Raw genomic sequence first — 21,786 nt, forward strand, 5'->3', positions numbered from 1 at the left:
GTAAAACAAAAACTCAGTATTAGATTAACATTGACCAAAGCTAAAGTAAAAAAGCTAAAGTTAAGCTAAATGTAATGCACAATTACAGAACTGTATGATGCTAAAGCCCTGGGTATACTTCATTTACACTAGTGTACGCGCACCTTCGAACGCACAGCCTAGCACAGTATACTTCATTTGATTCGTATGCATACACAGGCATTTGACGCATGCACAGCAATCTCTCTCCGTGAGTTACAACCTATGTAAACATCTTTGTATTCTTTCATTGTACAAATGAGGGTACTTTCTAACCTTTTCGCACAACCTCTCATCTGTGTAGGCCTCCATCATCAATGTAGCTTGCATGCGTTCTGCTCTGTTCTGTTTATGCAATTTTTCTTTGACTATCTTGTGAATCGACGGCCCCAGGGTATGGTTGCCACATTGTGGATAAACTAAATGCTACAAAAATCCGGTGGTGCACATACAGTATACCGCGTACTCTTCTGATGACAAAATTTACATCACGCACACTGTACGCTGACCCTCGCGTATGCATAAAAAGTGAAGTATACTTTTATTTTAAAGGCTTTGCAATGTAAGCATCATAACAAAGTATGTAAATACATTTATATGGTGCCATATGCATAGTTATCATGAGCCAGTTTTAAAATGCAACTCCTTCACTCTCTCTGTCTATGGGGTAGTTCATAAGCTCTTATGATAGATATTCCAAACTGCTGCAGAAAATTAGCATGCCAGACATACTCGTTGGATATCTATGTGAAATTGGAAAACCTAAGTATCATTTGTTGGCTGCTGAAACGGTCAGTGGATCAGAGATATGAGAGCAGACCAGAGTGCCAGATTACTGCCTTATCTAGATGTGCTGAAGTGTTGAGCCAGCAAGACTGACATACAGATCAGATGACAAGAGCACAACGCAAGCATGTTATATGCACATATAAGCCACAATCTACACGAAACTGCAAAATGAAGAGAAAAAAAGAGGGAAAAAATGAGAAAGAGAATGCAAGAGAAACAAGGTGTGTGTGGGCTTGTGTTGAATACAAACTACCGTTTAAAAGTTTGAGGTCTGTAAGGTTTTTAATGTTTTTGAAAGAAGTCTCTTATGCGTACGAAGGCTGCATTTATTTGATAAAAAAAATACAGTAAGTACAGTTCTGTCATGACAACTCTCGGGAGATTGGTATGGTAACAGAGGTTGTCATGGTAGTGGATATGGCAATGTTAATGTACAGTATTTGGTCTTGGCGGAATAGATCTGCTACACTGCTGCTGCAGAGCAAGTACAGAGACTTGCAACTGCCAATACATTCAGAGACATTGCTCTGAGTATGTAAGACGAGGACCAACTTCAGCCGACGGTATGGAACACACTGAGAAAACTTAGTCGGCCGATGAACAAAAACTGCCTTAAGAGAGAAAGTCATACAGGTTGAGAACGACATGAAGGGGGAGTAAATGATTATGGAATTTTCATTTTTTAGCTAGATGGAGAAAATTTAACGGCATAAACACTCTCAGAGGCATGGTGGAGTTTGCGATCAGTATATGTGTACTAAAAGAAGAAGCTAGAATGTCCTTGAAAGTCCTTTGAGAGTCAGTGTGTTTAACCAAAAGTAAGGACTCTGTGAGGAGGAGTGTGTGTGTACTGAGGTGTGAATAATAAATGCTAAAAATAGACCTGGAGGTGAACCTCCCATCCTCACCTACACTCAGTGCTCTTTATTGACCCCTCAAAATATGCATATCTTTATGCGTGTCTGCAAATGGGAAAGACAGTAATACACGCATGGGCAAGTTTGCGTACATTTAATTTGATTAGTATGCAAGCCTGCAGGTTTGCGATCTGTCTCGTTCTTGAAGCACCACATCAAACGGTGTTTACCGATTCTTGCCCGACTATTCAATGTCAAAGTCTGCCTCCTGTTCCACCATCCGCTTCCAGCATCACCGTCTCTTCAATTATCTCTTCTCTCAACAAGTCAGTGTGCCATCCATCCATCCATCCATCCATTCAAACACATCTTTGGCTTATGTAGTGGTTTAAAAGTCTGATTCCTGGGTGTTAGTTTGTAGCAGAGCTATAATGCAGGAGGTGGAGAGGGCTTGACCCTCTGTGTCTCCACCATTGATCAGCTGGTAGATAAAGGTGGGCCATAAGTCACTCCACAACAGGCTTTGTCTGTTTTTACAGCTCCCTCAAGGCTGAGGCTGTATTTAGTCCAAATCACTGCCAAATCTGCTCCTCCTTGATAAAGAGAGGCCGAACAGCAGGACGTTCAGCAAAGCAGAGCCAGGACAGAGTTGCTGACATTAATTACAGTTAATGCGTGGGGAGAATGTATGAGGTGAGAGGAAATGAATATTGATTCACCATATATTTTGGCTGGGTGGGTGTCTATGAATATTGTGCCTTCCTGTGCCTGTAAAGCACTTCTTGCTGTAAAAAAAAAGAAAGAAAAGAATAATTTTTGCCATATGATAAAAATATGCTTCATATGCTACATTTTTGTTTATATTTATCTAGATATTTATATAATTCCTATTTTTGAATATAATCAATTTATTTTATTTTATTATATAACACACACACACACACATGTATGTCAGGATTATGTTCATTTTTCATTTCTAAGTTGACCCAGTTTCCCAGTGTGTGTCAATTTGTTCCTTTGATTGATGTATTCCATTTACCTGTTGTCTAATTAATTAACTCATTAGTTCCTGTGTATTTATACTTCCTGTTTGGTTCAGTTCCTTGTGCCTTGTCCAAATACCCACACTTGCGGTCTTGGCCACTTGAGAGCTTGTGCACGCAACAGGAAATAAGTGTGCAAGACTTTCCCATGTCTTAAAAATGCCCAGGTGCAGTACCCTTAATGCACACTAAACCCACACTACCTTGAATACCGCTTCGGAGAGGAAGTGTATCGAATCATGCATTATGTTCGGGAACTCGCATGCCCCGAAATCGCGAGATGTCAAGGAAAACATATGACTGTAAGTTAAATTAATTATATAATACATATAATTTGGTAGTAAAATATGAAATGTTGCACATTTTATTGATACAAAGATGAGTGGGCTATCTGTATTTTGTACAACATTTGCAACTGTATTTATCACTCAAAGAAGCACCACAATTTTAATATTGTGTCTTCTGTTAGTTACATGGCGACCACTGAACATACATTTAGAAGTGTATTTTAAAATGCAGAGTACTGATAATAATAATTTTTTAAAAAGAAGCTGTAAACACTTGCATTTTTTGCAAGACTATAAGTGTGTCCCATCGGGCAATCAAAAGTTCTACACACACTTGCGGTCTTCATGCCCACTTGAACACTTGGGCCAAATACAGGACATACAGTACGTCATGTAAGTAGACAAGTGGTCAAGTGCAAAGACCGCAAGTGTGGGTATTTGGACAAGGCTTTGGTCTGGTGTTGTCTATGTTATGTGGATGTGTTTGCCTCTATGGATTTACACTATATTGCCAAAAGTATTGGGCCACCCCACCCCAAAATCATTGAATTCAGGTGTTTCAATCGCTTCCATGGCCACAGGTGTAAAAAATCAAGCACCTAGGCATGCAGACTGCTTCTACAAACATTTGTGAAAGAATGGGTCGCTCTCAGGAGCTCAGTGAATTCAAGCATGGTACCGTTATAGGTTGCCACCTGTGCAATAAGTCCATTTGTGAAATTTCCTCACTACTAAATATTCCACGGTCCACTGTTGGTATCATAGCAAAGTGGAAGCAATTGGGAACAACAGCAGCTCAGCCACGAAGTGGTAGGCCACGTAAAATCACAGATTGGAATCAACGCAAGCTAAGGCGCACAGTGCACAGAAGTTGCCAACTTTCTGTAGAGTCAATAGCTACAGACCTCCAAACTTCGTGTGGCCTTCAGATCAGCTCAAGAATTGTGTAGAGAGCTTCATGGAATGGGTTTCCATGGCCGAGCAGCTGCATCCAAGCCTTACGTCACCAAGTGCAATGCAAAGCATTGGATGCAGTGGTGTAAAGCACGCTGGCACTGGACTCTAGAGCAGTGGAGACGTGTTCTCTGGAGTGACGAATCACGCTTCTTTTGTCTGGCAATCTGATGGACGAGTCTGGGTTTGGCGGTTGCCAGGAGAACAGTACTTGCCTGACTGCATTGTGAAAAGTGTAATGATTGGAGGAGGGGGATTATGGTGTGGGGTTGTTTTTCAGGGGTTGGGCTTGGCCCCTTAGTTCCAGTGAAAGGAACTCTTAATGCTTCAGCATACCAAGACATTTTGGACAATTTCAACAACATTGTGGAAACAGTTTGGGGATGGCCCCTTCCTGTTCCAACATGACACGCACCAGTGCACAAAGCAAGTTCCACAAAGACATGGATGAGCGAGTTTGGTGAGGAGGAACTTGACTGGCTGCACAGAGTCCTGATCTCAACCCGATAGAACACCTTTGTGATGAATTAGAGCACAGACTGCGAGCCAGGTCTTCTCACCAACATCACTGCCTGACCTCACAAATGCGCTTCTAGAAGAATGGTATATTAATGAATATGAATATTCATTAAACCCTATATATATATATATATATATATATATATATATATATATATATATATATATATATATATATATATATATATATATATATATAAATATTAAACCCTACAGATTAAGAATGGGATGTCATTAAAGTTCATGGCATCCCAAAACTTTTGGCAATATAGTGTATTAAAGACTGTTATTCCTAAATTCTCCTTTTTCATGAGCTCTTTATAGCAGCCACCCGTGACAGAACATCTTTTTTTCATATGTAAATGAACTATGATTACTCATTCTCTGTTACCTGGACCTAGAAATTTAAGTTTTTGTCAGCAAAAAGACTTTTGTGAAAACTACAGATTGTACTTCCGCATTTTTGTATCCCCACCCACGGGATATCTAAAAATGGTAATGATGGTGGCTTTTACCCGTATCATTTCTTGCCACTAATATGCTATTAGAGATTATTTCCCAAATGATTATGTCAGAAGTATAGAGTGTTGCATTTTAGCTGAACAAAAGCTCAACATTAAATACAGGTCAGCGCATTGACTTAATACCACTTAATGAGAGAAAAGGCCACAGACCACAGCTATAGTCCTTATGTGTGTATTACATAACCCTAATCATTCACACATGTCTGTTCATCACCATAACAACCTTTTCATTCCTTTTCCATTAATGATTATCTAATACGACTGGGTGGGTAACTGCATTGAATGCCTAGTGAGTCCAATACACGTAGTACTTTATCTATCCTTGTATTGCTGTGTAAGAGAATATTAACATGCTTATACCATGGGCTCAGACATGCAGGAAAAGTGGGCTATTGATGAATGTAGGATGGTGGAGCAAGGACCCTCCCTCTTTCTGACCCTAGCAAACCCTTTCACCACACATCTGACGGTCACTCGTTCTTTTACTCATTTGCTTGTAGTCAGAGTTAATTAAATGAATTAGCCTTCTGGGGTCTGACACTTAGAAAGAAGGACCTAAGCCAATTTTCACTAGCCCACAATGTGTGTGTGCGTACATATTTATTTATTTTTTTCATACCAAGCTTGTTCAATTAAAATTCATGTTCAATATGTTTCTATCAGGAGAACTGCAACAATTGCATCATAAATTGACAGGTAACCTGAAATGTAGCAACATCTAAATTATCTAGTTTCAAATCAAAGATATTATTTAAAAGGACTAACTCAAACAGACTACATTAGACAAACAAAAGATGGTTAAAGATCATCAGGTGACTTTTAAAGTAGATATTTGACTTAATAGAGTGAATCAATTTGGGAGATAATTGTTACTCTTTTTTTCTTTTCTTTTTTTTACCCTAAACCAGTTAAAAAAGTCATTTTTAACCATTCAGAGTTACTTCACCATTAACTTTAATCATTTTTTAAAAATTTGACTGTCCTGTTCATAATTGTGTATTTATTATGACACATAAAACCAACATGGCTGTAAAAGCACCAAATATCTCTAAAACCTTTTCTGTTTCCAGGAGATCCAGGTAAAAAAAAAAAAAAAAAAAAAAAAAGAATAGAATGGGATCTTCTTTTCTTCAGACATTATTTGTAACGTCTTCTATTTGTTTTAGTTCACTTCCAACAATGGAAAATACATCGGTCATTGAGCATTTCAATTGGAATTTCCTTACAGGAGATTATTATAAAATAATGATGTCATATTTTTCATTATGCAAAAATAGAGCAACAACACTACAGATCTATATTAAAGACACACAAGATATGTGTGAAAGATTATGTTACTCATATATGCATATTTTTTGTTTACCAACAAATTGCCATTTGCTTAAATTACTTTACAATACAACCCTAAATCCATGATGACAGATGTGTAATATCTGGTTGGGAATCATTATATTCTTCTTCTTAAGTAAAATTAAACTTCTGTAGTGATTTAATAATGCATGCATCAGGAGGTTAAAGACCCATGCCTTATGTTTCTCCATGCACACTTCAAGCCATTTCTGCAACCTTGCTACACGATATCAATTTAACAGCTTTGCAACTATCCAATCCTGCGAGCCATTGCTGAGTGATAAACACAAATTAAATATTACTTTCGTCAAGAGGCGACCCCAGAGAGACTCTAAAAATCACATTTCAGCAGTTGTGGCGGTTGCGGCTCATTGCAATAATGATGTGTATTATCATTCAGGCTTACAGTGTCATAACCGCTGCTCAGCACTTCTGCGCACAATGAGAAACAGCCCAACATGCCGCCGCCGTGATTCTATATTAATGCGCTACAGCACGCGCTGTGTGCAACTCACAGGACGACCAGAAAATATGGACAAAATATAACCTTAAAAATTCAGGTCACAAATGAAATATTACAACACTGTTTGTATAGATTCATAGTCCATCGCGCAGCATCTCTCCATCTCCAAAAGAGCTGCGCTTCTCTTCCATACATCCCTTCTTCTATGGCAATATCATATAGCCTACATGAATGTGCTCGCGCAGCAAACCTACATTATGTACGGCTAGTTTCTCGAATAAAAGCCTTAGAGAAGCGCTTCCTTAGCTTTGACCACATAACTTACTTTTCACAATGGCGAGGATGCAGAAGAGCGTCCACAGAGCCATCATCTCAGCGAGGACTGGGAAGCATCTGCCGCGCGTGAACTGCTCTCTCCCGTGGGCGCGTTTGGTCGTGCGTATCGGAGCGTGACTTTGTCGAGGTGAACGCGCGCAATGGTAAAATTATATTTTCTTTCTTCTCGACGTTATTCGGTACCCGGCATCGTTACGTTAGCGGTTCTGGGTTACTGAACGCGTAGTTCCCCCCGCGAGCGTGAGGGAATGGTTTTATGAGCAGCCAGGTAGATGAAGGACTAGTCGCGGTGCGCGAGAGAAGATGCGACGAGATGACAGAAACGGCGAAAGGGAGGGGCGGGGGAGGCGAGCATACCTCAAATTCCCCTTCACTACATCCGGTTTCATAGAATGTGTTTTTTTTTTTTTTTTTCACAGGATACTTTCCATTTCCTTTACAAGGTCATTTGGCTCACCTGAAGACTCGAAGTGCATTTCGGAGGGGGCTTCACTTTTCAGTGACAGCACATTCAGTGAAAATATTCGAAACATTTTTGTCTGTCTAGGAAATATGACTTTAAAAATAATCAAAAATATTTGAGATAACAATTATAATTTCCACAGTTTGTGAAAAGTGTTGATTACATCATTCCTTTTAGGTCTACTTCTATCAAAGTGTTCATAATGAAGTGGTTGAGAATTGCAAGCACTCCCAGACATTTCTGTTGTGCAAATGAATGCATTGGTGAGTCTATTGTGAGAGAGCCGTAAATTAATGTATAGGTAAATCTTAAGCATTTTTGTGTGTGATAGAATACCAAAAGCATGCATTATTCTTAACTTTAACAGATATGGAACCTATTTTCTTCTTCTGTGTTTGAGCCTACACTCTCAAAAATGAAGGTTATTTATTGGCAACATTTCACACTTGATTTATTTATGGTATTGGATATGTAGCCTATGAAGTAATTGAAATTAATAACTGTGACTAATAATCATCAATTATGATTGTGCAGCACTACTATTTACCTTCAAATACACACATTTTACTCCCAACAACTGCTGCAAGGCAGCTTCACCCTATACTCAACAGCAGGAAGTAAAGCTCTTTCTGTATGTAGACTTATGCTTCATTTGTTTTGCCCCAGGGGAGCGGGTGGCTGGGTGTGAGGTTGTCAAGGAGATGGGTATCGTCTCTCCACCAGTCAGCATCTGTAACATCACCGTATGACTGAGTACTGTCCCCACATCACAACTGCTCTTGTCTGCTTGTCAGTCACTTCTGGCCTTTCAACCAGTGGTTCTGCAGTTGCTGCGTGTCAAAACTCAATGCTCAGCGTTCCAGAAATAACCGTCGCTTCCGGGGAGATGATGGGGTCTCCCAAGCTCTCCCTGTCTCCTAGTTCACTCTCTCCATGTCTCATGCACTCACACTGTTTATGGCTCTCTCTGTCTTCCATTACACATACGCTTATGCCCTTTAGACAAAATGTCTATTTCTGCATATTCTCTGGGGGGATCCCTATAGATGACCTTGGCTTACATCCCTAAAGATACTAGTGGGAGAAGAAGGGAAGGAAGGATGTGGAAACATTAGAAGAAAGGGGATGAGAACGGAAAATGGATTAATAGAGAGAAAGAGAAGAAAGAGAGAGCAGGGAGGTGGAATTAATGTGCAGGAAAGCAAAAGCTTGGTCACTGGTGACTCACTGGTTGACTGTTACGTAGGTATTCATGTCCTATTCACACCATAGTGTGCAGCTATGCTCTTTATGAGCAGTGAGTCACACAGAGCTGAGGGTAAGCTTCCTGGCATATAATATATATATATATATATATATAAATGTATATAAAACTATTATTGTTAATAATGTGTGTGTGTATATATATATATATAATATATATATATATATATATATATATATATATATATATATATACACACACACACACACATTATTAACAATAATAGTTTTATATACATTTATTTATATATATTTATATATATATATATATATATATATATATATATATATATATATATATATATATATATATATATATATATATATATATATATATACACACACACATACACACACACATTTATACTGTATATATACTGTGTATATATACTGTGTATAATATATACACACATATATAATCACCATAACCATATTATATATATATATATATATATATATATATATATATATATATATATATATATATATATATATATATATATAATATATTTGAATCATCACCAACACAAACTACAATCTTTCCTGCTGTTATTTTTGCTCTTCTCTTAAACTTCCGCCACTCCTTCATGTCTTTCTCTATGGTTTCCCTCACAGCCTTCCACTCCTTCCCTCTGTTGTTCTCTGTCTTTCCTTCTGATGTCATATTCTGTGTGCACCTTTGCTCTCTCTCTCTCTCTCTCTCTCTTATTTTCGTATGCTTTCCAAATCCCTCTCTATCTCTGCAGAGCTGAGCTGACAGGGAAACTTCAGTGCTGCAAGTGCTCGGAGTCTCTTCTTGAATTATTTACATACTGGGACCCCCCCGAGTGCTTATCTTACCCCTCCCTCCCCTTACCCCGCCCTCTCTCCTTCCCTCTCTGTCTCCTGCCATTTGCTGCTGGCATGCTTTCTCTAACTTGCGTGATTTTGACACACTGACTGACTTCAGCTGTTGTGAAGAATGCTATTTTGACGACTAGGTTTTCCGACCAAATGCAATGAGAATAACTAGAGGGAATTCCATGGTCTCATTCAGCTATTAGGGGAAAGAAAAAAAATAGACATTTTCTTTGGGAAAAGAGGTGGGCGAGAATTAAATTTATGCACACAATCAATAAATATGGAGCTTGAAATAACAAGAAAACGAGGTTGAAAGAAATTAAAGCATGATGGGTAGCTTTCAGAGAAGATGAGTGTCTACGTTTACAATTATTCATTTGATAGATGGTTTCCTCAAAACTGAATTAATGTACATACAATGCATTCAAGGTTTATATTTTAGTTATGATTCCTGGGAAATTGTGTTGCTAGCACTGCTCTGGCAGCAATGAAAAAAAAAATCCAATTTCTTATTAGCTTATTCATTACTCTTATTATTTAATTTATTATTATTATTTTAAAATATTATTATTTACCATTTATGTGGGTTTTCCCTTGAATTTTAAGAGTAAGAGAGTAAACTCTTGATGATTCTTAGTGTTTGATTGTCCCGATGATGTACACTACCAGTCAAAATTTTGGGGTCAGTAAGATTTTTTAAAAATGTTCTTGAAGGTCTCATACATTCAACCAGGCTGCATTTAAGTGAATTTATGCACTTTGTCATTTATCATTAAATATGCAGTAAAAATAGTAATATTGTGGAATATTATTACATTTAAAATAACTGTTTTATATTGTAACATATTTAAAATGTAATCTATTCCTGTGAAGGCCTGTAATGAATTTTCAGCATCATTACTCCAGTCTTCAGTGTCACATGATCCTTCAGAAATCATTCTAATATGCTGCTCAAGAAAGCACCTGATTTCTGATTATTATCAGTAGATAAAGGTGCGTTCACGGCACGCGGCCTCGTATTTCCTGTAGTTACGAGATTCTAGCTTGTAAAAAGCATTCACGTCCTCATAGAGCTCGTAATTACAGCTTGTAAGCTGGGAGTTTTCTGAAAGCTCCTAGATGTACCATGTGGCAGCTGTACCACCTGACCACTGTAGATTAATTTAGGCGTTGATAGTGGTTCCATGGAAACGCATAATTCCCAGTCTGAGGACCAAAAGGACATGAACAGCTCTGAATATAACGTCACGTGTTGTCATTTCAAGATTCCTGGAAATATGAGGTGGCGTGAACGCAGCATAATAGTTGTGCTACTTAAAGGGTAGATAGCACTTAAGAGTTTCGGCCAATCTCATGGTAAACTTGAGTAACTATAGAGTAGTATAGCATCCTTCATATTGCCGAAGAGTCTTTAGTTTTATCACATTTATAAAAGACAGATACATTGTACTGAGTCTTTCCGAAAACAGCCGAGCTCCTGGAGGCGTGCCGTGGACAAAGCGAGATATTCTCCATTAATTTTAACCAATAAAAATGTAATTGCAACTTTCAGACACAACTTTATCCTTATTTTGATTTAAGGTGGTTTCTATGGTTATTTTAATGACAAATGTCGAGAGCCCATTAATGTAACATGTGAGCACAAATCTCTCAGCTCCACATAATGCTGGGTTCTTTGGGAAGCAAGGTTATCTTTCCCTCACAACCAAAAACACACTTCTTTGGTAACATTGTTGATTTCGTGGTCTAAAAACAAAGTGATAAATCTTTCTTGAGCAAGTCCTGTGCAGCGCTGCCAACTACATCCGTAACACGAACGAAGCACGTTGATGGCCGTGCTCTTGCTCTCGCTCTGGTTGATGTGTGCGCACGTGACGCGCTCTTCCGGGAGTGCCCATACAAGGAATTCTGCCCTTTATTATGTAATACAGGGCCATACTTGAAAAAAACTTGTACGAACTCTGAAGGAGTGTATTTGGCACAGAAGAGAAAAGAGAATCCAAGTCAGAATACATGAAATAGCATTATTTTTGTGGAGACTGTGAGGCCAAATTTTTTTTAAAGGATTCTTTGATTTATAGAAAATAAAAAAAAAAACAGCATTTATTTGAAGTAGAATTTTTAATAATATAACATTCTTTACTGTCAATTTTGACCAATTTTATGTGTCTTTGCTAAATAAAAGTATTAAAGGGTTAGTTCACCCAAAAATAAAAATTATGTAATTTATTACTCGCCCTCATGTCGCTCTACACCCGTAAACACATCTTCGGAACATGATATTTTTGATGAAATCCGATGGCTCAGTGAGGCCAGCAAGTTAATTTACACTTTCAGTGCCTAGAAAGCTACTAAAAACATATTTTAAACAGTTCATGTGAGTATAGTGATTCTACCTTAAAATTATAAAGTGACAAGAATACTTTTTGTGCGGCAAAAAAATAAAAATAACGACAATTTTTCAACAATATCTAGTGATGGGCAATTTCAAAGCACTGTTTCGAATCTTTTGTTCGAACGAAATGAGGGTGAGTAATAAATAACATTATTTTCATTTTTAGGTGAACTAACCCTTTTAATTTCTTTTTTAAAAAGGCTAAAAATTATGGCTTTAGCACATTTTATCTGTTGCGGTTCTGATATGTTGCATTTTTGCAGGGACTTTTATGTGTGTGAATGTGAAAAAGACAGATTTCAAATTCAGCATTATCTGCTTTATTTCAGGCTTTGCACAGTCTTACATTGTACAAAGGCAAAATCTTCAGAGAATGTGTTTTTTCCCTCTCATTTCTCTCATCTAGATTAAAACAATAATTACTTCAAAATCAAATTTAGCATCCTTAAAGACTAAACTGGAACCTGTTACCTTTAAACAAATAGACATACATTTAAACGTAACTTCCCATCACCAAGAGAGTGATATCACATTCGGTACGCCATGAATCCAAGCATGACTGCGCGGTCAGTAAATCCGTTCAACATCCCACTATTCCCAAACTCAAACCAATCAATAGTAAGTTTTATCACTGACAGACAAGAACATTAGCCAATCAACGGCAATGACTCATTTATCTGATGAACGAGCCAGCTTCAATTTGCTGTATTGATCCGAGCTAACGATCTAACCTCAGCTATCCAGGAACTGCCAATGTGAGGTGAAATGTTTTTCCTTAGAGGATACAATAATATAAGAATCCAACTATTAATTCTAAACTAAATCTATACTACGGATCTTAAAAATATCAACTGTGCCAATTCTGGCCTCTTAAATGCACAGTTGTTGTTGCAGGGAGTAAAATTTGTGTCTCACCAGGGAAAGTAACAAAATTGGCATCGGTTGCAAGAGTGATATTGTTGCAGTTTGGCACTGCTGACAGCAGGGGGAGTTTCGGAGCACGTTACCCCTTCGGACACATAATTAGATCAGTAGCATGATTGGAAGTGAACTTATGAAACTGCAATCCCAGTGTACTCAAACAAGGGATGAGGAAATAACAAAACAAAAGTCAACAGATACACATTACTCTGGTGTTTAAACCACAGCTTTTGTGAAACATATTTCCTCCCTTGGTCGTTCTGGAGTCATATTTAAGTGGTTTCAAAGAGGGTGAAAACTCAAATATGGAAAGTCCAACTTCAATAATTCATTTCCATGCGCACATACACATACATACAGTAAGACAAAGAGTTTTAAGCTGTGCTTTGCTGGCATGTGATTGGTAGGCACCATGGTATTGTACATTCATGTCTTTGCACCAGAGATCGCTGTGTATTTGTATACATTTAGCATGTGTGTGTTCAGTGTGTGCGTGGTACGGGGTGCTGTAGGGTCATGTGTTCTGCCCCGGTGAAAGGTAGGCGCTGGGTACAGTAGTGGTGCACCACTTCTGGGATGCTTGGGAACACACAGCTGCTCTTTTCCAGTGTGTAACCGCATTCTTTAGTCTGCGCTACGATGATGTGCACACACCCTTGACTCGTCCTTTAGAGAGAGGGAAATAAGGATCTTATATCATCTATGTCAGCTTTTCAGGACTGCTAACTCATTTTTTATTCTCTTGATATCAAGCATACACAAGCACACACTTACTTGAGGGCGATGGAGTATTTGCTGGTAGCCGATTCGCTGTCTCGCACCAGGAAGCTTGCCTCCCTACAGTGCTGTAGCTGAGCCTCCGCCTCCTGACGACTCACACTACCATGATACCAGCTGGAGAGACAGAGAGAGAGAGAAGAAAATGGGAGGAGATTCTTATTTCTACATCGTATGATTATGTAATATGAACAGTACTTTAAAACAGATTATATTTAGTACAGAATATATAAGAAGACAATTAGGAGGGATGGAGAAAGATGGACAGACAACTGTACAAATGGATAGATGTGGTAAATATTTTTAGTCAGTGGGGTCCAATGTTGTTGTGGGCACAAATTTTTATTACAACATAAATATTAAAATGTATAAAAAATATGAAAAAATATACTCCTATACGAAAAAAATTAAGGGTAAAAATTTGTGCAAATTCCCAAAGTTAGTTCAATTCAATTCAATTCAATTCAGAGTTTATTCACAAATACCACTAGCAACACAATCTGTAATACAGCAAGGGTACAAAAATACAACATTGGTACAGTGAAATGGATCCCCCAAAGAAGCAAAAAAGAAAGCTTATAGGTGGGGGTCCATTAACTGGGGATCCAGTTATACTCCCTGACATGCAAACTAATATTAATTTGGCCTCTATTACAGTAACTAGCACATGTATTCCCATCACTATTTTAATCTCACCACTTCATCCAGGTTATCTGCATAAATGAACCACATTCACACATTGCCAGTAGTGTCTAAAACACGTTTTTAAGACACAAACTCACACCTCTGTTTCTCCAAGGGTAGGGTGGGATCAACTATTGGTGTCTCGCTGTCTGGGGTGGTGCTGGGAGATGATGGGGAAGTCGGGGAGGGGGGATTCGGGCGAAGAGATTTGGGGGTCCAGCTCTTATGTCTCAGGGTCTGCTGTTTTACAGTGGGAGAACCTGATTCTTCCTTCGACATGCGCTCCACTCCATCAAACTGAGCTGTACACAGAATGTAACATATAATTTTATGATGGCATCTGGCAATAATGGCCTCCCCTGTAATCCCAAATGTTTGGAACAACTGCTGCATCATAATCACCCTAATAACATGTCATTAAATCTAAATGACTTTTAAATCGCTTTTACTGTGTTTATGTAATGGCAATGCTAAATAAAGAAGATGCTACTAATATGAATGTGAGGGATGTTACCTGACAGTGCTCTAACAATCTGCTCCTTCTTCCACTCCCAGGGCAGCTCATACTCTGCCGGTGGTCTGGGGTCGGACTCTGGTCGGGTCAAGGGAATTCCCTCCAGAACCTCTTCATATGGGACATCATAGATCTGAGGGGGTCCAGATCCTTCACTTTCACCTCCATTCAACACTACGCACACTTTCAGCAGGTCCTTCGAGCCTCGTCGGCGAATCTCTGTGCAAGGGCACAAATTTATATTTCAGAGTTGTTTCCAAAGAAGAATTTATGGGATAAGAACAGTGTTTAGAATGTTATTTGTAGTTTGTTTTTAGGCCATAATTATGGTACAGTCATATTAAAGGATTAGTTCACTTTCAAATAAAATTTTCCTGATAATTCACTCACCCCCATGTCATCCAAGATGTTCATGTCTTTCTTTCGTCAGTCAAAAAGAAATTAAGGTTTTTGATGAAAACATTCCAGGATTATTCTCCTTATAATGGACTTCAATGGTATCCAAACGGTTGAAGGTCATTAAAATTACAGTTTCTGTGCAGCTTCAAAGGGCTTTAAATGATACCAGATAAGGAATAAGGGTCTTATCTAGCGAAACGATCGGTCATTTTCAAAAAAAAATTTAAATGTATATGCTTTATATAAACAAATGATCGCCTTCCAAGTGCTTCTGCCAAAACTGCATTTTCGTATTCTTCAAAAAGCTTACGCTGTATGTCCTACGCCTTCCCTATTCGACTTACGGAAAAAATGGAACTGGCGTTGCGTTTGTTTGGACTTGTAAGCACTTGGAAGGCAATCATTTGTTTATATAAAGCATATACTTTAAAAAAAAAATTCAAAAATGACAGCTTGTTTCACTAGATAAGACCCTTTTTCCTCATCTGGTATCATTTAAAGCCCTTTGAAGCTGCACTGAAACTGTAATTTTGACCTTCAACAGTTTGGTGCCCATTGAAGTCCATTTTAAGGAGAATAATCCTGGAATGTTTTCATCAAAAACCTTAATTTCTTTTCGACTGAAGAAATAAAGACATGAACATCTAGGATGACATGGGGGTGAGTAAATTATCAGGAAAATTTTATTTGAAAGTGAACTAATCCTTTAATGCTTCCATTTTCTATTATCAATAGCGTAGCGATGTATGAAGCACAGCTTACACAGAAGTCACTTTCAAACCAAGCAGCTTCCTGTTGGTCAACACAGTGAATTTGTGAATCTTGTGTGGGCAAATTGCATGGATTCTTAACGAAATGACTCAATTTTAGCCACAAACATGTGATGGCCCCTTCAGTCTCATATTTATAAAGCTTCCACATATTCTTATATTTTCAAACTGTTGAAATTAATATAGCACATTCTGTTATGGAATTTGCATGTAAAACACTGTGAGCAGCTGACAAAATTTTACAAATGTATTATTAAGAAAGACTGAATTAATCACACTTAGTTTCACTGAAAATGGAAAAGGACGGCCTTATTTGTCACTATCTAATGTGCATATCCAGATGCTTCATGTACAAATATATAGTCTGTGTGGTAAAGATGCAGAACAAGCTAATAACTGTGAGTGAAACCACAGGAAATTATGAACAAGTAAAAGTTGAACCTGTACCAACAAATACCACATAAGTGTGCGCTTCTCTCTGCAGCAAACTAAATGATACATAAACAGGTTCGCTTATTTAAAAGGTTATACTTTATGGGAGCAACAGGCAGCAGAACTAAAAACAGTGTTCAGTACTTGAAAAATAATTATGATGATGCACAATGGAAATGAATGCGGCCGATACAAAAGCAGAAATGTGCAGCTAAGCATTTTATGAAAGAACTTACATTATATTTTTCTGCTAAAGCTGTAAAGTTTTTCTTTATACACAGTCTGCTTTACCGCTCATGAGATTTTGTAACCATTTGCCTTTGTGTATTAGCTAACTATTTGGTTCTAAGTTTAGATTTTACATTTAGACTGAATATTAAAATATGTTTTTAACTTTTGAATAATTCAGATACACATACAACAGGAAATCTTACACATATAATAGGAAAATGAAAAAAAAAAACCTTATTACACAACACAAAACATGTGATAAAATATAGAAACCCATATCATATAAGCCTTTTTAAACTGTGATGAAAATAAAAAACGCTGATAAAATATGGCATTTTTCTCATATATCTGTATCATACTGCATTTTCAGTCACTCTAAATTATTTTTTCTAAATTTGTCTACTTATGCACCAATTAATTCCTGAACGTTTAAAGTTCAACATCAACAAAACTATGCCTGGAGCTCCATCGTTCTTCCCTCTCTCTGTGTTTCTTTGCTGTCACTTTGTGTCTGGCCTATTGTGTGAGAAAACAATGGTCATACCAGGGGAAAGTCAGACAGAGTCTATGATTGGCTGGCTTAGCAAGCCACTTCCTGAGTTCTGGGAAGTGATTGGGGGGAGTGGGGAGTGTTGGGGGGTCTTTCTCACATAGCCAGGCATACTAGGGGGACGGCAGGGGTCAACTTCCTGTCCATAGAATGGGGCAAAGGAAACACAGACAGGAAACAGGAAGCAGAAAGAGGAAACTGCACCCATTGTCCCAGCACAACACTGTCACCGTGGAAACCACCAACAAGGGGAGAGAGGGAGCTGTGATTTTTCATACTCTTAAAATCCCTGAAAATCTGCTTATTACACTGACAAAACATTCAAGATGAATAAATGATTAAAAGAAAGAGATATAAAGGAGAGAAGAGGAAAATAAATGAGTGCTGTACCTGTAATAATAAGCTGGGCATCATAAGGTTCCATGTAGCCATCATTCTCTCCTTCTCTTTCAGCTTCTCTCTGTTCCCTTGTTTTCTCTGCATCAAATGGGTCAGCATAATCCTCCAGGATGATCTATTAAGCATGAGAAGAAAGGAAGTAAGAGATTTCAATGATTTGTGTTAAGGCCTATAATAGAATCCAGCCAACAGGGAAAGTTCTCAGAACTCTGGCTAACGTTCTGGCAAGGTTCTTTCAATGTTCCAGGATGTTCTTCCAGGAATGTTCATTAAAAGATTTCTGGTCTTTAATTATGTTCTCAAAAACACAATATATTGTTCATGGAACATTGTTTTTTTCTTGTGAAATGTTTTAGTTGTACGTCATCTAACATTTTGTTAAATGTTACTTATTCTTTCAGAATGTTTAGAGAACATTAAAAAGTAATGTTACCATATTTTTTTAAAGAATGATACAAAAAGGTTTTTGAGGTGTTAAGTTGTTTTCTTAATTTTTTATGATAATTTTAGTGTTTAGGTGTTACATTGACATGGTAATGAACTTGTAAACAGAAAAGGTTAGTAAGTAATTTTTTCACACTAAAATGAAGTTAACATGCTTATTGTTTACATCATGAGAATATACTATTGAAATGAATGTTTTAACATTTACTGACCCCATTCCCTTTCATTTTAATTAATTAATGTATTTATTTAATTATTTTAAGAAAAGGAGGAGGTTCAACATCATGCCACAGATGCTATCGATTGGGCTTAAAGGGATAGTTCACCCAAAAATGAAAATTCTGTAATTACTCAGCCTCATGTCTTTCCAAACCCATGAGACTTAAGCTCATCTTCGGAACACAAATGAAGATCTTTTTGATGAAATCTGAGAGCCATCTGTCCTTCCATAGACAGCTACGCAACTGACAATTTGACGCATCATGAAGTTCAAGACATCGTAAAACTAATCCATATGAGTTGAGTGGTTTAGTCCAAATTTTCTGAAGAGAAACAATCACTTTATATGATGAACAGATTGAATTTAGGCTTTTATTCACATATAAACATGAATCAACTCACACATTAGTTGTTGTAAATGGAAGCTCAAGCATTTTTGCTTGATGTGCAAGAACCAACAAGGTTCATTTTCGTGTTTTACGCAGCACAAGAGCTTTGTTGTTGCGGGTAAAGCAGGTTCGGTTGAGCGTTTATGTTCGCTGATCAATGTTTATATGTGAATAAAAGCCTAAATTAAATCTGTTCATCATATAAAGCAATCGAGTCTCTTCAGGAAATTTGGACTAAACCACTCAATTCATATGGATTAGTTTTAAGATCTCATTATGAACTTTTTGAAGTGTGAAAGTGCCAAGCTGTCTATAGAGGGACAGAAGGCTCTCAGATTTCATCAAAAAGATCTTCATTTGTGTTCAGAAGATGGACAAAAGACTTACGGGTTTGGAATGACATGAGGGTAAATAATTAATGGCAGAATTTTCATTTTTGGGTGAACTAACCCTTTAACTTGTACTGAACCTGGAACAGTCCTTTAATAATATGATGCCATTATATTCACTAGAGGAGCTTGTGCAATGATCTACTTCAGAAGTAGTGCAAACCCAGCTAAAAAGGGCATTTAGCCAAAACCTGGAGTTAAATTACATCTTATATGGCTGGAATTCTTTGTTTCGTCTTGTAGTTGAATAATCAGTATTTCTGAAGAGCTTAAGCTTATTCTCTGGCCCATCTTTCCCCTTTCTTTCTCTTATTCTCCCTCTGGACGTTTTGTGTGTGTGTGTGTGACCTCATGAGATTCTGATTTCTGTGCTATTATGTTCAAAGTGTAGCTAGAGGGGATGTCCGTAAATGGGAGAGGATACAGCCTATGTATCAGGTGACATAATTCTTCAAACACTGCCTTCACCAGGGACTGGAAGAATGGGATAGAGCCATTGTGTTATGTATGCATTGTATTCTTTGCGTATTTGTGAGCAAGGGTGTATGTGTGTGTGTGTGTATGCGAGCACAAAAGTGTGTTTCCCACAATGACAGAGTGAAGAGAGTGTGCATGACTAGGAAAAGAGACAGGAAGAGAGGCAAGGAAAGGCTCTCATTGTGTTTGTTGCTTTTTAGCTCAGCTGTGTCTGCTTATAATACAGCAATTCAATGAAAAGAGAATATAGGAAGAATAAGAGAGATGTGGGGAGGGAGGAAAGAAAGATACGAAAGAGAGAAGAGGGGGCTGAGGGAGGGGAGAAGAAGATATTGCTTAAACAAAGAGCTGGAAGAGAGATATTGATCGCAATTTTCAAAACAAAGACATTTGTTTGGTTCTCACAGTCAACAGGGGGACTGGGAAAATTGGAGTATGTCATGTGTTAAAAGGAACTCCAGAAAAAAACATTGGTCAATGAGGACTGCTTTATCACTCAGATCAGGGCTATTCTTCCTTTATCCCTACTGAAAAACCCACCCTAAACCAGCATAAGATGCTGGTCTCAGTTGGTTTGAGCTGGTCTGAAGTTATTTCAGCTATCCAACAAGTAGACCAGCAAAAGAGTTCCCACTAAAACCACCTAAATCCAGCAAATGGTGTTTTTTTTCCAAAGATGAATTCACTGAATTTTCAGAAAACAGTTGTTACCTATACTTTAAATCTGTCTATAAAAAATACATGATAGAATAATAATAATAATTAGTCTATATTGTGGTGCCTCATTCTCAAACTTACCGTTTCTGTTCTGATTGGTGACTTGGCCCTCTCGCTGTCTGGGGATGATCCTCCTGCACTGGATTTTGGATCATTAACCTTGATCATTCTGCTCATGTACGCGTCAGCAAGACTGGTGGTCCGCAGGGTCCGATGGTCTTCAAAACCCTCCATTTTGGTGTTTTTCTTACTTTTCCCAGGGATCAGAATTTCCCATATCTTCCCGTCTTTCATCGAACCGGTGCTGGAGTGGTTCCGTCCCAGCTCGATGGCCGAATTTTTACGATTTCTCCCGTGGAGTAAGGAACCCACACCACCACCACCACCACTGCCACCGTTTTCCGCTCCAGAATTTTTACGCAGACTCCCCTTGGAACCAGTACCGACGGTCAGAACCGGTTTGGGACGGGACTGAGTCCCCGATTCCGAAGCAGAACGGATCCGGTCGGATCCAGTCTTCAAACTAGTTGGGAAATCTTTAAACCACTTCGCCATGACGAATACGCACAGGTGTCTGCGCCACTCTCCATACACACGCGCAACTCCTTTAGAAAACCAATCAGCGTCTAAAATATCACTCAATATGGCCCCTATAATTGATTTTTGATTTATTAACAACACTTTAACGTGCAGTTCAAATGACACAAGGTTGTTGTTGTTATTTTAAACAAGAACTCTTTTTAATTTATTTAATTTAAAAAAATCTGTCAAATTGATTTAGGGAAAGGTTCCGAATAGTAAAATCCCTTTTATATAATCTTGATCACAGAATTTATCCCATTCGTATTTCTTTTCAGGAAACTTCTTACACTCTCAACTATACTACGATTCTTCACATTAGAGAATAATGTCTTATTTTTGCTTGCTCCCAATTATTCCCGCAAGATAAAGAGGAGTCTCTGAAGGGCATAAACGCGGAAAAATTGAAAGTTTTTCTTAGCTCTCGCTGAAGATCCCATTCCCGGTATATCCACTCCAAGCGACAGTCTAAATGAAGTGAAGGGGATGTGCATGTACGTGTGCGTTTGTTCTGCAGCTGTGGGTGGGGGTGGTTGCAGTTGCAGCTACTGTTCCCCTAAATGGGAACTTTTCATTTGCTGGGCGCAACCTACCTGTGGATGCACCTCACTTAAAGGATTAGTCCACTTTCACATAAAATTTTCCTGAAAATTAACTCACCTTCTAAAATATCACTCAATATGGCCCCTATAATTGATTTTTGATTTATTAACAACACTCACTTAAAGGATTAATGAGCCGTTTGGAGACCTTCAATGGTCTCCAAACGGCTGAAGGTCAAAATTACAGTTTCA

General features: G+C 38.1%; 2 protein-coding genes across 2 annotated transcripts in view; both read right to left on the reverse strand.

Moving 5' to 3' along the window:
* chrnb2 (cholinergic receptor, nicotinic, beta 2) overlaps positions 1-7,430 on the reverse strand; it is a 38,773-nt gene extending 31,343 nt beyond the window's left edge. Inside the window, exon 1 of the mRNA XM_067409697.1 lies at positions 7,130-7,430. Within this exon, the coding sequence (XP_067265798.1) occupies positions 7,130-7,175 (46 nt within the window). The 5' untranslated portion in view covers positions 7,176-7,430. The remainder of the gene's footprint in view (positions 1-7,129) is intronic.
* Positions 7,431-12,385: 4,955 nt separating this feature from the next.
* she (Src homology 2 domain containing E) lies at positions 12,386-21,475 on the reverse strand. The gene is made up of 6 exons (XM_067396121.1): positions 20,495-21,475; positions 17,770-17,893; positions 14,998-15,216; positions 14,584-14,785; positions 13,797-13,916; positions 12,386-13,688 (listed from the first exon to the last, which is right to left on the reverse strand). Exons 1-6 carry the CDS (start codon positions 20,966-20,968, stop codon positions 13,505-13,507), a joined length of 1,323 nt encoding a protein of 440 aa, XP_067252222.1. The 5' UTR covers positions 20,969-21,475; the 3' UTR covers positions 12,386-13,504.
* Between the last annotated feature and the right edge of the window lie 311 nt (positions 21,476-21,786).

This window comes from Chanodichthys erythropterus, chromosome 2, assembly GCF_024489055.1.
Source record: "Chanodichthys erythropterus isolate Z2021 chromosome 2, ASM2448905v1, whole genome shotgun sequence".
NCBI lineage: Eukaryota > Metazoa > Chordata > Actinopteri > Cypriniformes > Xenocyprididae > Chanodichthys > Chanodichthys erythropterus.